This window comes from Ascidia mentula, chromosome 8, assembly GCF_947561715.1.
Source record: "Ascidia mentula chromosome 8, kaAscMent1.1, whole genome shotgun sequence".
In the NCBI taxonomy this organism is placed as follows: Eukaryota; Metazoa; Chordata; class Ascidiacea; order Phlebobranchia; family Ascidiidae; genus Ascidia; species Ascidia mentula.
In genome coordinates, this window is record NC_138573.1 from 17470816 (window position 1) to 17485671 (window position 14856).

Here is a 14856-nt window from a genome sequence, read left to right on the forward strand (position 1 = left end):
AATCATAGTAGTGCCATTGCGACAATTGTTATTTAATTACAAACCAAATGGACTTCAACATTAATTGAGGCGGTTGTGGCGGTTTAAAGAGTTTATTGCAATTGTTTTTATTTGTGAATAAGTGCAAAGTCTCTCTAGGTCACATGGTGTAGAATGTAACTTTTTCAGTGGACATGGAAAAGCGCGCTCTTGAAGTGCCGGTATTTTTTCCGAGCGCTTCAAGAGTTAAAATTCCATTTGTGGGAGATGACACCCGACATGTAAAGGTGGGGAAACCTGATCTAAGTCCCGTCTCTAATCCCTTAAAACGCCATCAAAAATATGTCGGCAATCGTCTCATCAAAGCAATTAGCAACGATTTTGTATTCACCAAAGATGTTGTAAAAGAAAGATGCGCCCACGCTCTACCATACGATGGTGAAGAGATACAGACTATATATGACTGTACTGATGTCATACCTCCGAGTTCAGCACCTACTTCGACTGGAGGACGCTTTGACACAAGGGGATACAATCGAAAAATTCCTGGGCATTTAAAAAAGTTGACTTCACCGAGAGCAGCTGAAATGAAACAAAAAACTGTGACTGTCACTGAAAGACATGGAGAACTTTCACCACAGAAAGCACTCGAAGATAAAAGTAGAACAGTCAGGTCATCAACTGTTCCTGTTGTCCAAAATATTTTTATAACGGAGATGGATCAGTCGCCAAGGATCGTTCCAATTTCTCCTGGCAATGTGCAGAGTCCAGGTGCAGTAAAGAAAAGGGGAAGTGGTGGAAAGTGGGATGAATATGTGATCGGAAAGTTGAGCAAGGACACTGCACGATGGATTGTGTTCGATAACATGGAACCTGGAAGCCAAAAGGAGCGCCTGAATGAGCTTGTCAGACAGAAATTTGGTGGAAAAGTCAGCAATATTAACCTTGTTAGAGAAGAGGTGAGTTGGTTTAAATAATATAAAACCTTTAAAAAACAAATGGAAAGTGTTTTTTTCCAATAAGATTTTTTTGTAATATTTATGGTGTATTGAATGCATGTGTGGATGAACTTCTTTTTTATATTTTGGTTTCAATCATAAAACAGCCTTTAAGTATGTCAAGGAAACTACATGTTTGTGCATATTCAAGTACTATTTTGAGCTATACAACAAGAAACATATGTGGCATGACACAATATTTTCATAGGCTGAAGAGAGCAGCCTTGAAGCGTTGGAAAAGAAGAGGAATGAGAAGATAAGAAATCGTCTCCTTGAACGAAAAGAGCGTAAACGTGCCGAAAAGGAGATGAAATTGAGAACAGACAGGCTGTTACAACAAACCGTTGCTCAGTACTACAGACTGCCAAGATTTCTTAAACAAGAACACAACAAAGTCATCTCTGTAACTGGTTGGTGCTTCACTGATTTCAACTATTTTTTTGCGATAAATCATCCCAATCAAAAATGTTGTATATATATATACTGAATGTTTTTTTTATCAACAATGTGATATCCATCTAAATGATTGTAGGAAAACAAGGTCTAATGCCTTTTTATTTGTGTAAGTTGTCTTTCACCTTCTTGTGCATTTTTTCTGTATTTTCATTTAGATGAATTAAACCAAACTGCTCAAAATCTTGATGTGAAACACATGGAACCACCACCACCCACAAAAATGGAAGACTTTTTAAATCCTGCTGCTGGGCAATTTATCAAAGCTACTGAAAATGCATTTGAGCAACAATTGTACACTAGTAAGATTACCTTGAATAGATCAAGACTTATACTAATAACTTTGTAACTATCTCGAATATGTCCAGCAGAAATATATAAATCAAGATTTTTATAAAGAAACTTATATATTTTTTTAATATGGCTTACTACGTAATTGGTACACCATGTCTTTTTATCTACACCAATGTAGCATGGGTTTGTTAAGCTTAAATGTTATTTCCAGACCAAGCAAAGCCCGTCTTCCAGCAAAACCTAGACAAGAGCCGAATAATTATGGACGATTTTTCCGAATATCAAAGTAATATCCAGCCCGTATTCCCCCCGTCCAACCACGACTGGTCACAGGCAGAACAAAAGAAGAAAAACAAATCAAATGTTCGACCAGGTAACTTTTACTTATCACTGATAATCCTACTATTGTGTTTTGTTGAATATCCTGCAGTGATTTCTATTTTCATATCATGAATTTTATAAAAATGCCTTACTATTTACTTTATTCTGTATTCAAAACCACATGTATATACTGTTTATAAATGTTTGGGATAAAATAATAGAGCTATGACTAAATTGCAAACATTCAAATGTTTGAGAATGAAGTAGTTTAGTAACAAATTTTTTGGCAGTAAAAACATTTGTATTAATTTTAAAGTGTTATTGCACTTTGTTATGGCTATGCGTATATGTATGTAATGAACTTTTGAAATTATCACAGGAAAAGTTACAAAGGGTCTGCAAAGATGGAGGGGTCTCCCCAAACCTGCTGACTTCACATCAGAGAGGGGTTTAAACCCCCCTCGAAGTGAGACAGCAAAAATTGATGACTTCAACCTGTCAAAACCAGCGGCAAAGCTAGATAATGCTCCAATGATTCATATCGTTGAGGAATGGAGATCGAAATGGAAATTGGGTACAATACACCACTAATATCCTTAGGCTTTAAAGAGATTACTTGCAATAGTTAAATGTTACACTGCAGTACCTAACCAGCTAATGCCAATAATTAAGTAACTAACCAATAACTAACTTCAAGCTGCAATGATTATTGTGTATGTTTTGCTACATGTTCGCAATGCAATCATTTAATTAAAAATATTTGCTAGCTGGAAGATGGCAGGAAGTGACTTTGGCTGATATAATGATTGACCTTGACAACATTCATGATCATCTTAGGCTTGGGGCCGTGGCAGCCTGTTCCATGGCTGCGTTGCACAAAATGCCAGTTGCTGATTTGACTACACTATGTAAGTCTTAATACTGTGTTCTTTCTGCCACTGGTGTTCATTTTATTGAACTTTATGAAAATTTGTCACTAATTTTTCATGTAATATTATGTGAAAAATACAGCAAATTACAATGAATTTTCTGTGTGGTTTACTTTGGTAAAAAAGTTGTACTCACTTTTATATTTTTTTGATGTCAAAACATACTTAAAATTTGCAGCCGCCTTCTGTACTTACATACCTCAAACATACAATAAAACGCCATTCATTGCCATTTTTACAAATATTAAGAACCGTATGTTACTTGCAGCCGTCCTTCCAGTTCTGGATCCAACAGCCTATGCGGGGGGCTCATCGGATCAGGGACATCTTCCCCAGGTGTTGCAGACGAAAGTTCGAGAAAAACTGGATGATCGTAACGGCCGAGTTAAACTGGCCGCAGCACTGTGTCTTTATTCACTCGCAGATTACTCGAAAGAAGTTTGCGACATTTTGGAGTACAATTTGGAAAATGGTAAAAATTTCTCAGCATAATTGTGTCCTGTGCTTAACAACATGGTTTTTAACCCCGTTACTTGTAAATTAACCAGACCAAGTCGGAATCCTAACTTGCACTGTTTTTCAAATAACGGTTGTGTGCTTTACCTAAAAATTGTAAAATAAATAAAAAAACGAGGGAGAAATTTTTGAATTCTTTTTCTAGATTGACTTAAACAGAATTTCATCGAAAATTCGTAATTACACATTTGTTTGTGCAATTTGCTCTGCTTAATGCATCAAATCTTTTAGGAAGACCGACGGATCGCATGGCGTGTGCTCAGTGCCTTGCTTTAAATGGTAGCATCGACGCCAAGGTGATACAACTTCTTATTAAGATGCTGCTTGAAACCGATCAGACTCAACAAGCAACCGCCCTCCTGGTATACGTCAGTCAGAATACGGTACGTTCACTGCTGGCTTACCACAACTTTTCACTTCTTTTGCAATTGCTGGTTGTTGAATATGTTTTTTACACCACTGCTACTCAAACTGCTGTACGTATACAACTGCCGGTACGGTATATAGAACTTATGCTTTATATACTAGAGAGAAACGTGAATATTGGCAAAAATTTTCTGTAATAAACAGAATTAAAAATTTATTTCACTAAACGATACTATTAAAGCCTCGTGTATGCTATTGGGCCCCAGACACGTTCTCCGCCAAGTGCAAATGTGTATACAGGTATGTTGTATGTTGTATCCATGTGTACTTGTCTGTGCAGCGCTTGGTGCATTCCTTGTTAGCCGAGCAGCTCAACAGTTGCAACTGGAAGGACAAAGTGACCACTTGCGGCGTACTATCGCAACTTGACGGAAACATAAACAGGGATCTCGTCCATAAGCTGTCCAACCTCATGTGGGACGACTGGAATTCAGAAGTAGGGGTTTATTGCAATTGTGATCGTTCTTTTCCTAATACATGTTCAAATAATCAAAAAACCTCGTAAGCATTTTTACACTGATAAGTTTATCTTTACTTATTAAATTCGGTTTTCTCAAGAATTTCGATTTTTTTTCTCAAGAACACATGGGATTTTAGGATTATAGATTTTTTTTTCACATAAGGTTTGATATTTTTACTTCAACCTCGTACACAAAGGTACTTGCGGCAACCTGCATACTGTTAGTAACAAGATTGACTTCAGTCGGTAAATTTATTGCTTGGGTTAGCTTCCCTCCCCTCACTTACATGAGTATGATGCTTATTAAATTTTCACTAACTATCTTCACAAAGGTTCGGACAGCTGCGTCACGCGCCCTTGGTCGCACCGGTCATGGCCGTGACGTCCACTTCGATCTGCGTGACAAATTAACCAGAGGAAACGAACGGGTTCGGGCGGACGTTTTACGGAAGATCGCACACCTTGGGATCATGACCGCCACCTTGCTGCCGGAGTTTCTTAAGTGTTTTAGGTACTGGAGGGCGCCTTTGTGAATATCAAATCCGAAAATTCCAGTAGCTCAGTTGGTCGAAAATTCCACATCTCGGCCACAATATACCCCGTGAAACCAATTAACTCCTGTAGCTCAGTTGGTATAGCGTTGGGCCTGGTTAGCCCAAGGGTCGTGAGTTCAAACCTCACCGGGAGAACCTTGATGTTTCAAATCTGGCTTCGACTTGTCACGAAAATGTGACTGATCCAGATAGGCTGCAATACATGGACTGTGAAGTCTGTAAACCTAAAGTTCCTGCACATAATAGTTTTTTTTTTAATTTCACTCCGCACTAATTCCAAACTTCTATATGTTTTGAGATAATTTTTACGTGACAACATTATTTTCCGGTTGTTTGAAGTATTCGTTTCTGCGCAGTGCTGAGTATGTATCCGTGCGTTTGGAGACCTGCCGTACCGCCGCCAAACTTCAGATAGCTGATGAGAAAGTTGTGAATGAATTGGTTCGACTCACACAGTTTGACCCGGCATGGAAAATAAAAGCTTACGCAATCAAAGGTAAAATAATAAAAAAAATTATAAATAGGTTAATTGCGGAAAGCAAAATCTGTTATGAATCCCAATCAATTTTAGGTTTTTGAACGCATGTAACTGTATTGGGGGTTCCTTGTCAACTTAAATAACCTTGCAGCGTTCGCAACAGGTTTGGTTCGCTTTTATAGCATAATTTTTTTGGATCCACCGGGATTTAAACCCGGGTTGTTTAACAATTCCAGGTCAGGTTTTCTTCTTGGTATATGGATCGGGCGCTTATCCGATGTTGCCATTCACCCAAGTGTTTGTAATTTTGGCGGTAACTGTTAACGCACCACCCTGCAACCAATCTGTATAATTATGTTTAGCTCTCGGACACATCCAAGTAGTAAACGACAAAATCGAGAACGTCCTCGTGTGGGCGCTAAGGTTCGAAGATGAGGCGGGTGTCAGATTGGAAGCTTGCATCTCACTCCGAAAACTCCATTGTTCCTCATCGGATGTTGTGAGGGTCCTCCAGGATCGGGTCCTCGTTGAACCGGACCCTGCAGTCAAGGAGTAGGTCCAGAGCTTGTTTCCCAACTTAGACAATTTGATTTAATTTGTTTTTAAAGTAAAATCCACGTTTAGTTTCTCTAAAACTCACTGGCGCACATTCGTTATTTTTGTGCCGCATCCGTCCTTTTTTTTCATGTGTTAACCTTACAAAATAAACACCGGTAACACAAGTTCTGTGACGTAACAGAGAGGTTCGTTTGACGTTGAACGCATGTGGTATGAGTGGCCCTGAGGACAACATGGACATGATCAAGCAGATCAAGTCTGAAGTGCGGAGGTTGTGCAAGAAGAGTGTGGTGGCCGCTAAAGTACTCATGTATGAGAACGAACTCGAAAAGTTTGAGAGGAAAGTAAGTGTGGTTGAAAATGTAGGCGCATATTGGAGTCTTGTTTAGAAAATATTTGCTTTGTAAATGACATAGATCTTTAACAGACAACGGGATACAGTCTCTGCCGTTTTGTTAAGATTATTTGTAGGACTGTTATATGCTATATTCACCTTGAATCATTCAAGACACTGAAGAATATAAATAGTTTGTCTCTAGGGGTCGCATGCCAATGGGAGATTTTCTCACGTCTGTCAACATATTGTGGAACATACAGAAATGTGTAGCTGTTTTTTATAATTTACAAATATTTTTTCGAATCTGATCTTTGCGAATCTGATCCCTGCATTTTGCAAAATAAATTTTTGATCAAAATGTTTGCAGGCCCAATACATCGGTGACCTCCTCGATGACGAATCATCAGATGACGAAACAAACGCTGATGACGTAGAACCTGAAATTGCCAATGCATTGCGACAATCCAAGACACCTGGTAAATACCAGCTAAGTTTGTTTGAGCAAAATGTATAAACTGGTTTTATTTTATCGTAGATGAACAAAGGAAGGACTCAATTTCTCGGACTCCGACCATTACTTTAACACCTTACGTAGAAAGACCTGCCACAACAGGTAAGAGGCCTCCACAAAAAGATCCTTACAAAATTTGTATTTATAAAAATGCTATAAAAAATGCTTTATAAATTAAAAAAAGCTTTATAAAGCTTGTTAGCTAAATTTACTATTTCTGAAGCAATTAAACACTCTTTAAGAAAGCAAGAAAATTATGCCAATGCATGAAATATTACCGCGTTGTCTGATACGGTGGAAGAGATCCTCTACGTATATGTGAAGGTTTCCTGGCAAGTTGTGCGCTTGCGCACCAGTGTACCTTGGCCAGAATATACCCCGTAAAAACCACTGAGCTCCTGTAGCTCAGTTGGTAGAGCGTTGGGTCTGGTTAACCCAGGGTCGTGAGTTCAAACCTCATCGGGAGATCGATTTTTCAAATCTTGCTCCGACTTGTCAGGAAAAAGTGGTTGATCCAGCTAGGCTGCATTGACTGGGCTGCCAAGCCTGTATACCTCATGATCGCGATACGTTAGCTGTGATCGCAAAGCAAGGACCTGCGCAGTGGGGCGATCCTGCCTATCATGCCAATGCATGAAATATTACTCTTCAAGAAAGTTAATATTTGAGTGATGATTTACCAAAAGAAGATTTTACATTCAAATGTTGTGTTTTGTATCTCTTACAAATGTAAAATCTTCTTTTTTGTAAGGTTATTTAACGATATACACATTTTTTTATCTTGAAACCACTATTTATTTTAAAGGCACACCTAGAATCGAAACAATAGTTGAAGAGGAATTGTTGTTATCGGCGCCACCTACCGACCGTTCGTACGACAACCCTGGTTCTGAATGAGGGCGCACTTGAGTTTAGATCTCGCATATTTTCGCGTTTATTTTGCACGATACAAGCATAATAAATCTATTGCTGTTAAACAATCGTTAAACAACTACTCTTGGATGCAAATAAATAAGAGCAGTTTAACATTTGTACAAAACCCAATTCAAACGTCACAAAGCAGCAAGAATTTTTCTGAGACACAACTGCAAGTAAATCAAAGATTTAAGATTCCAAAAATTAAAAATTACAGTCTAAGATTAAATGTAAACTCGGTGCGTGACAAACCTTACGTTAAAAAGACACGTGCCTTGGGGCCAACCAAAAATCCATAACTTTTTGACGTATGTTCACATTCATTCACCAACTAGACCTTGAAAATCGTACTTATAAGTTTTCGGTGTTCTTTAGTAGTGCAATATACGTGTATTTTTGGTCCAGAAACGCCCTATAGTTCAGCTCTGGGTCTACAGTGCGTTCATTTCGGCTCATACCGCCTACTGTTGCCGCGCCCACGCCACACCAGGCTATAGGAGACAACTATAATCACTTTAATCCTTTCGCGTATGACGTCACACGAATGAAATACGTCGACCTTTGGCATTGATTCAATTTACACAGAGAAATTAGGGAATTTATTTCAAAATTTCCCTTGATTCCTATGAAAAGCAACGGTCCCCTGTTTATTTTCGTGCCAAACGCCTTTGTTCCACCGCGTGCGACCGACGTCCTTGTGGTAATTTGCATACATCGGAAAATAATTTCGGCAAATTTTCGTTATTCCCTATAGTGAAAGTAAGTCGGCAATGCCATTCACCTTGTGCACGAAACCTTGGTTTATGTTTTTCATGTCAATTCAATCATTTTTACTTTCACCGCTGAATTTCTATGTGTTCAATCCCACAACACGCCAGCTTATGTAACTTTGTAACTGAGCCATCGGAATCTTAGGCATGATTCCATAACATACAACCTTCCAGTCGTCCCATGTGGCGAATGCTATTGTCCTATAAACTCACGTGAATATCAACTTTCAAAATATCTTCTAATGTTACTATAGTTTCTTTAGAAAGCAAAGCTGAGAATAAATCTCAGATTTGGTCGCTGAGTTGTAAAATGTCTATATTAGTCTTCACTATAACAGTTGTGCACTCTGTCGGATGGTTTCGTGTTTCTTAGGGGTGTTAAATGGGCGTAGTTTGTTTACGAAAAATTTGCGATCAAATGACTACAACTATGCCTGCTGGCCTTGTGATGCATTTGAAACAGGCATGTCCAACAGAAAAGAGTCTAAACACAACAAACAAAAAAAAATATGGGTTATTTCTCCAAAAGGCTGAGATTCAGTCTAAAAGCTGCACAGTGCATTCAGTAAACTGGATTGTGACCATGCATATAAGCAGGACCGATTCTGGAAATTGAGAGGCCCGATTAAATAAAGCATGCAAGGCCTTTATTTAACCTAAAAAGACACATTATTATAAACTATTTTTGGGGTCTTTATATGCTAAATTGCAGGGCCTCCCTTTCAAGTGCTGGGCCCAATTTGGCCAAATCTACTGAAAGCGGCCAAGTATGCAAAATTAACTTTCCAAAATATGCAGTAAAAAGGCGTTTCTTTCTGTGTGTTAACAAAACTTCTGTAAATGTTTTTATCCTACTTTGTAGTCAATTTTAAAACTCTTCTGGTAAAGGAAACTGTTTGTTTGATCTAACGCTTTAAAATAGACTAAACAATATAAATTGTTAGAAGCAATTTATCCAGTATGTTGATACAAAGAAACTTCAAGTCAATTGTGTATTTGTACCGTGAATTCAGACCAAAACGACCACACAAAAAATATGTCAACAAAAACGTGACTGTAAAACCTTGCAGGTAGTGTTAGGTCTTCAGTTTGCAATCCATTTTAACTTAAACTTTAAATTCAATGCTAAAACACATGTAAAAAAAACGCCTCTCATAAATATATAATCAATTATACATTACATGCATTACCTATATATATATATATTATATTATTAAGAGCAAGAAGCCAAAATTACATTTCATGAGAAACTTAAAAACTAGTACAAAATAGCAAGCTCAAATACATAAACGAAAAACAATCGCCGAGTCTTTCCGAATCTCGGCGCGGCTGACGTCACCCGTGTATGACGTCATTGCGGTGTAGCGTTCAGTGGAATTTGTGTGTTGCGATTAGCACCCGTTGACAATCTGCGCAAACAAAAATGTCGTTGCCAGCATTTTCTTGGTTTGTTGCACACTTGAAACGCCATAATCAAGCTCGTTTACACAAATGACAAGGAAAAGCAAACATTGAACTTTACCTCTCTCTGGAGTCTGTGGGCGACTGCTGTGATAAGAGCGGCACCCTTTCCACTGCCGTCGTAGGAAAGTGCGAAATCAACGTGGACCCCGGAGTCTCGGCATAGATATTTCACTTTCTCGTCCATTAAAGTGCTGAAAGTTGGATGTTTCTTATAAACTGTCCCGTCGACACCGACTGTGATTCGCAGGTCGTTGTTTTCGGGATGATTCGCTTTGATTTTTCGGGCAACTGCCGCAACACCTGCAAATGAATTACATTGATTGAACCTGGTGCCGAAGCAAGCCGTGTGGTTTTGTTTACAAGTTGTTTACAATCACCTGCCCTATCTATGTAATTTTTATCGCAACTGCACCCAGACAAGATTAAAAACTGTAAATTCAATAGCGGTTATCAGATCGAAAGAGAAAAACTCGACAAATGGGAAACCGCAAGTCAAGGGAGTCACAGTGAATTCCTTTTAAATTCACGGGGGGTCGATCGCGTTCGACCTTGACACGCTATTAGGCCTCCGAGGGCTTACGCACGTACACCAGTTGAGATAAGTTCGTTAGTATTAATTCCCTGGGGACATTGCAGATACGGCGAATATCACGCACTAAATGACCGAGCAAAAGCCGAGAGGATTCCATCGTACTTATTGCGCCACGGTGACATCATCGGCATGTTTGATGACGTGTAAAGGTATTTTAGAACGCGTCCGATCGGTCAAAGTGCGTTATGATGACGTAACAAATATAACGCAATCGGGTCGCGCGCTACTGGTCGTAGTTTGGACTTTGGGAATGACGTTGCCAAATTCCACGCGACTTTAAGTTGGTTTTTCAAATTCCGCACCTGCATTGAAACGCGGGCTTAAAGTTATTGTAGTAGAAAAAAATGCTCCATCACGCCGAGGCGTCGAAACTTTCGGTTCTCTTTTTATAGCGAAAATCCCGCGGACGCGGTTCGCTGGGTGCGAGGGGTGGATTCAATGGCGACCAATCATGGCGCGGAAGAGAAAGAGGCGTGCCAACCATACCGCACTGGCTACATTTGCGTCGCTACGTTATGAGTAAGCGGATGTTTTACTCGCGTGAATATCCGGCAACAGGTGCCTTTAACATAATATACATTATACAAAGGCTCAACCATATTTCAGAACCCACGGCAGTCGAGAAGAGCGGTGTTTATATTACAGATAGTAAAGCTTAATTTTTTGTTGTCGTACAAAGTACACGAAACTTGTTTCGTCAACATTGACCAATTTCACGCTCTAATTTTGGTGCATACTTCGCGAGCGACTTTATCTGGTAACAAGTAGGTACAGAGTCCTTGGTTAGATAAGGGAGCTTAACAACCTTCTAAAACATCCGGATAATTGCTTTTTCACGCGGGGCAAACAAAATTTTTTTACACATGACATTCCTGATATTCCGGTTAACCCGCCCTTTTCGCAGTAACTCGTCTGACGAGTGACTGCCTGCCCAAACAACGTGGCAATACCGCGAAATCCGGATCGACCGGTTGGTTAGGTTGGATGGTGGGCGTGTCGAGTACGACCAATCACATTCAATTATTTAGGTAGGAGGGAACGCGGCATTTAAACATTGATCAGGAGGCTGAATTATGCATTAGTACCTATAATGGCATGCCTAAACCTAGGATATGCAACTAAGAAGAAAATATTAAATGAGGCACACTATTATGCTCTTGTTAAGGTATTTAAAAAAATAAGTAAAAAATGCATACCTGCAGCACACATGTAAGCTGCCCGACGAGAAACCGCTTCGCAAACCCTAATGACAACTTCGCAGTCTGTTCTCATCGCTCCAATATCCAGTGAAGCAAGGATGTTTTGAACTGCTGTCATACCTCCCGGAGCAGCACTGCACAAATTACGATGTTTTAACTTCAATTGCTTCAATTAATCATTTCTTATGAAATTCAATGTATTTTTTCGAATTATGATAGCCCCAAAATTGAGGTTGCAATTATAATAATCATTACACCCCATGCATTGTTAATCTACAAAGAGTCATAATTTCAGGTCATTTATACCATATTCACCATTAAAGTTTGAACGGGTTAAGAGTGCAGGTATTATCATGCATGTGACTGTGAAAGTTACTGGATGTTATCTATTCAGATATGATCATGCGCAGACTTACATTGGGTCAGATTTTTTGGAAGTTGCTTTGGAAAAACTAATGAGGAAACAAAACAAGAAACAGATTTACACAACAGCCAATGATGAATTGCCAAGACAACAAACTTGTCAACCATGCTGTGATTAATGAAAACTAACAGAAGACAACAAGTTATTTTGAGTTCAAAATCCCACCTTTCAATTTGTGACACATATGAGGTTTCAAATCTTCCTGGTGTGGAAAGGGCTTCTGAACCTTTACCACCAAAGATGACTCCATCCTTGGTAAGTTGGCAAAGTACGAGTCGCACAATTTCGCCCATGTACATGCCACTGATCATTTTTTCATACAGCTGTTTTCCGCTGTTGAGGGAATGCTCATCGACAAATTCATCATATTCGTTTCTGTATTCATCCAGAACACCATCATCACCGAAAGCTCCCCATTCCATGTTAATACACATGTCTCCTTCTTTGTCTTCAAGCAGTTCAATGTTGGATACTTTTTCCATGTAACATGCATTTGTTCCGGTACCTGGAATTTAATTTGTTTTTTACTATTTGTTGGGTCTATTTACATTCAACATTCAATAAATTTACATCATTTTGTTAAAGGATCACAAAAATTTGCTGTTGTTAAGTAAAAAAACATGCAAATTGCGAAGATTATTTTGCAAGAAGCACAAATCATATTGGTGATTTACCAACTATCAGGCCAATAGCACACTCTGCATGATCAAATGAACATGACATCATGGTTCCCACTGTGTCATTCACTACTGCTATTATGTCAACATCTATATCCTGTAAGTTCATACTTATTTAGTTCATTTAGTGTTGAAAGCTAAACAGGCCAAATTTATTCCCCAAAGATATTCGTCGAATTTCCAGAGATTTGGTTCAGTCGCGGTTAGTTGAAAGTGATGGAAAGAAGAGGATTAGGCAAGCAAAAAATCACCCATTTATCACCAAAGAGAATAAAGCATCCAAGCAAAAGAATCACAAATCACATACATGCACGTAAACATTGCCACCACATTACAGCAAGCAGCCTAGCAACCTAAACAATGTCTCATTCGTACCAACAATAAGTCCAACTTTGCAATTTGGGTATGTGTGTGCACACGACATCAACGTTCCCACAGTATCATTTACAACAGCAACAATGTCGCACTTGAAGTCCTGGGTACACATTTGAACAACTTAAAAAATGAAGCAACACATGTGCTTGTTCTCTTCAGGAGAAATAAAACAACAGATAGCATAACAACATAGGACACAAAAACTAATATTTCCAGGGAATAAATTTGACGATTAATAAAATCTTTACCAAAAAGTAGTTTAACCCATTCAGTACTACATTATCAGCAGCTTTTTTTGGAATACAACATTTTACAAGAATGCAAAAAGCGGTTAAAGCTACATACCCCACGGCGATCAATAGCATCTCTCAGCATTTGTACGATGTCTTGTCCAACAACTCCGGAAGCAGTGAAACCCTTCGTCCATGTAATCAGGGTTCCCTAATTTTATAAAAGTCAGAATTCATGCCTCATTAAAGACTTTAAAATAAACTACTTTAATGAAACTTACATGATCAAGACCTTCTTGCTTGCATGGAAATGAAAAAGTAAATCCCACAGGGAGCTTTTTATCCAAAAGATCCAGTCTCTCAAGGAAATCGGCCATGCAGAAGGCAATGTGGTCAAACAGCTATAATGCAAAAACATTCATGTAAATATTTAGTGAGTTTAAATTTTAATTTCACTATCAATAATGTTTAGGAACAGGTTTACTTACTCCTGTGCCATCCCCAGTAATAACATCTTCGGGCATTTTGTAGATTTGACTGTCCATTTCAATGACTGGTTTGCCCTTTTCTGTGTCTGGCTCACCAATTTTGACGAGCAAAACTCGGAAGTTAGTGCCACCAAGATCAAGGGCCAGAAACATGCCCCTTTCTGTATAAACATTTAAAATTTTAAAGCCTTTGACAAAAAAGATAAACTTTAAACACACAAACCTGATCCATCAGGCAAAGCTTTCACATAAGAAGGAATCATTTTTACTTTGGCATTTGGGTTGGTTTCCTTTGAAAGACCCTTTTTCATTTCAGAAATAAGTGACAGCATAATATTCTCAAGTTGATCATTGTTAAGGTCTATTTTGGCCTCCACCTCTTTTACCTTGAAATATATAATGTTGTTTAATCTGCAAATCCTAGGAAATTGTTGTTTCAGTTTTGTAAACATACCTTTTTGTCAACTTCTTCAGCAGTCAAGTGGTATTCAGTACAAGCTGGCATCTTGTTTGCGAATAAATAGTTATTTGACTTGGATAAATTCAAGTAAATCTGCAATAACTCCTAACAGTTATATCTTTTAGCTCTTCTGTAAGTGCTCTGCCCGACGAGCTGCCCACACTACTACTTTATAGTTCTACTACAACCCGATGACGTCAGAGGGGGGTGTGTCAAAACCGCTGGCGACACTAAACTACGTGCACGGTTATGCACATACGCGCGAGTTGAACATTGCGCGCAGGTTTACCGACAATGGCGTTTACAAAATAATAGAAGCCAGAAAACAGCACGGGGTATAAAATATACGAAATATACAATGCTTATTCATGCGGATAGTTACAAAAACAGTAACAATCCGCATGAATAAGCATTGTAAAAAAATAGTTTACACGGAGTTGAGTGCTTG

The 14856-nt window shown here is 38.8% G+C and overlaps 2 protein-coding genes across 5 annotated transcripts; one reads left to right on the forward strand and one right to left on the reverse strand.

Annotated features, from left to right (window-relative positions):
• The first annotated feature begins 127 nt into the window (after positions 1-127).
• LOC145911294 (HEAT repeat-containing protein 4-like) lies at positions 128-7765 on the forward strand. Its single transcript, XM_082998584.1, has 16 exons — positions 128-938; positions 1186-1387; positions 1589-1732; positions 1936-2097; positions 2425-2619; positions 2813-2953; positions 3243-3446; positions 3722-3873; positions 4197-4352; positions 4709-4887; positions 5287-5426; positions 5771-5960; positions 6148-6310; positions 6671-6779; positions 6839-6916; positions 7620-7765. Exons 1-16 carry the CDS (start codon positions 174-176, stop codon positions 7709-7711), a joined length of 3072 nt encoding a protein of 1023 aa, XP_082854710.1. The 5' UTR covers positions 128-173; the 3' UTR covers positions 7712-7765.
• Positions 7766-9477: 1712 nt separating this feature from the next.
• On the reverse strand, positions 9478-14560 carry LOC145912357 (hexokinase-4-like). Of its 4 annotated transcripts, none has more exons than XM_082999802.1 (11): positions 14403-14560; positions 14172-14334; positions 13949-14109; positions 13742-13861; positions 13576-13671; positions 12853-12952; positions 12344-12683; positions 12171-12206; positions 11752-11888; positions 10022-10263; positions 9478-9908 (listed from the first exon to the last, which is right to left on the reverse strand). In XM_082999802.1, the coding sequence occupies exons 1-11, from the start codon at positions 14451-14453 to the stop codon at positions 9891-9893; spliced, it is 1464 nt and encodes a 487-aa protein (XP_082855928.1). In that variant the 5' UTR covers positions 14454-14560; the 3' UTR covers positions 9478-9890. The 4 variants fall into 4 exon arrangements, with proteins under 4 accessions (XP_082855928.1, XP_082855927.1, XP_082855931.1 ...); XM_082999801.1 differs by lacking the exon at positions 12853-12952 and adding an exon at positions 13231-13330; XM_082999805.1 differs by lacking the exon at positions 12171-12206.
• Positions 14561-14856: the final 296 nt, after the last annotated feature.

Bases quoted from the DNA above. Each gene is read 5' to 3' on its own strand.
- LOC145911294 (XM_082998584.1), top strand. From the start codon at position 174: ATGGAAAAGCGCGCTCTTGAAGTGCCGGTATTTTTTCCGAGCGCTTCA. The intron at 3,874-4,196 runs GTACGTTCACTG...TTGTCTGTGCAG, and splicing joins TATACGTCAGTCAGAATACG to CGCTTGGTGCATTCCTTGTT. The intron at 6,311-6,670 runs GTAAGTGTGGTT...AAATGTTTGCAG, and splicing joins TCGAAAAGTTTGAGAGGAAA to GCCCAATACATCGGTGACCT.
- LOC145912357 (XM_082999802.1), bottom strand. From the start codon at position 14,453: ATGCCAGCTTGTACTGAATACCACTTGACTGCTGAAGAAGTTGACAAA. The intron at 14,335-14,402 runs GTATGTTTACAA...ATATATTTCAAG, and splicing joins CTGAAGAAGTTGACAAAAAG to GTAAAAGAGGTGGAGGCCAA. The intron at 12,207-12,343 runs GTGGGATTTTGA...TTTCCTCATTAG, and splicing joins TATGTGTCACAAATTGAAAG to TTTTTCCAAAGCAACTTCCA.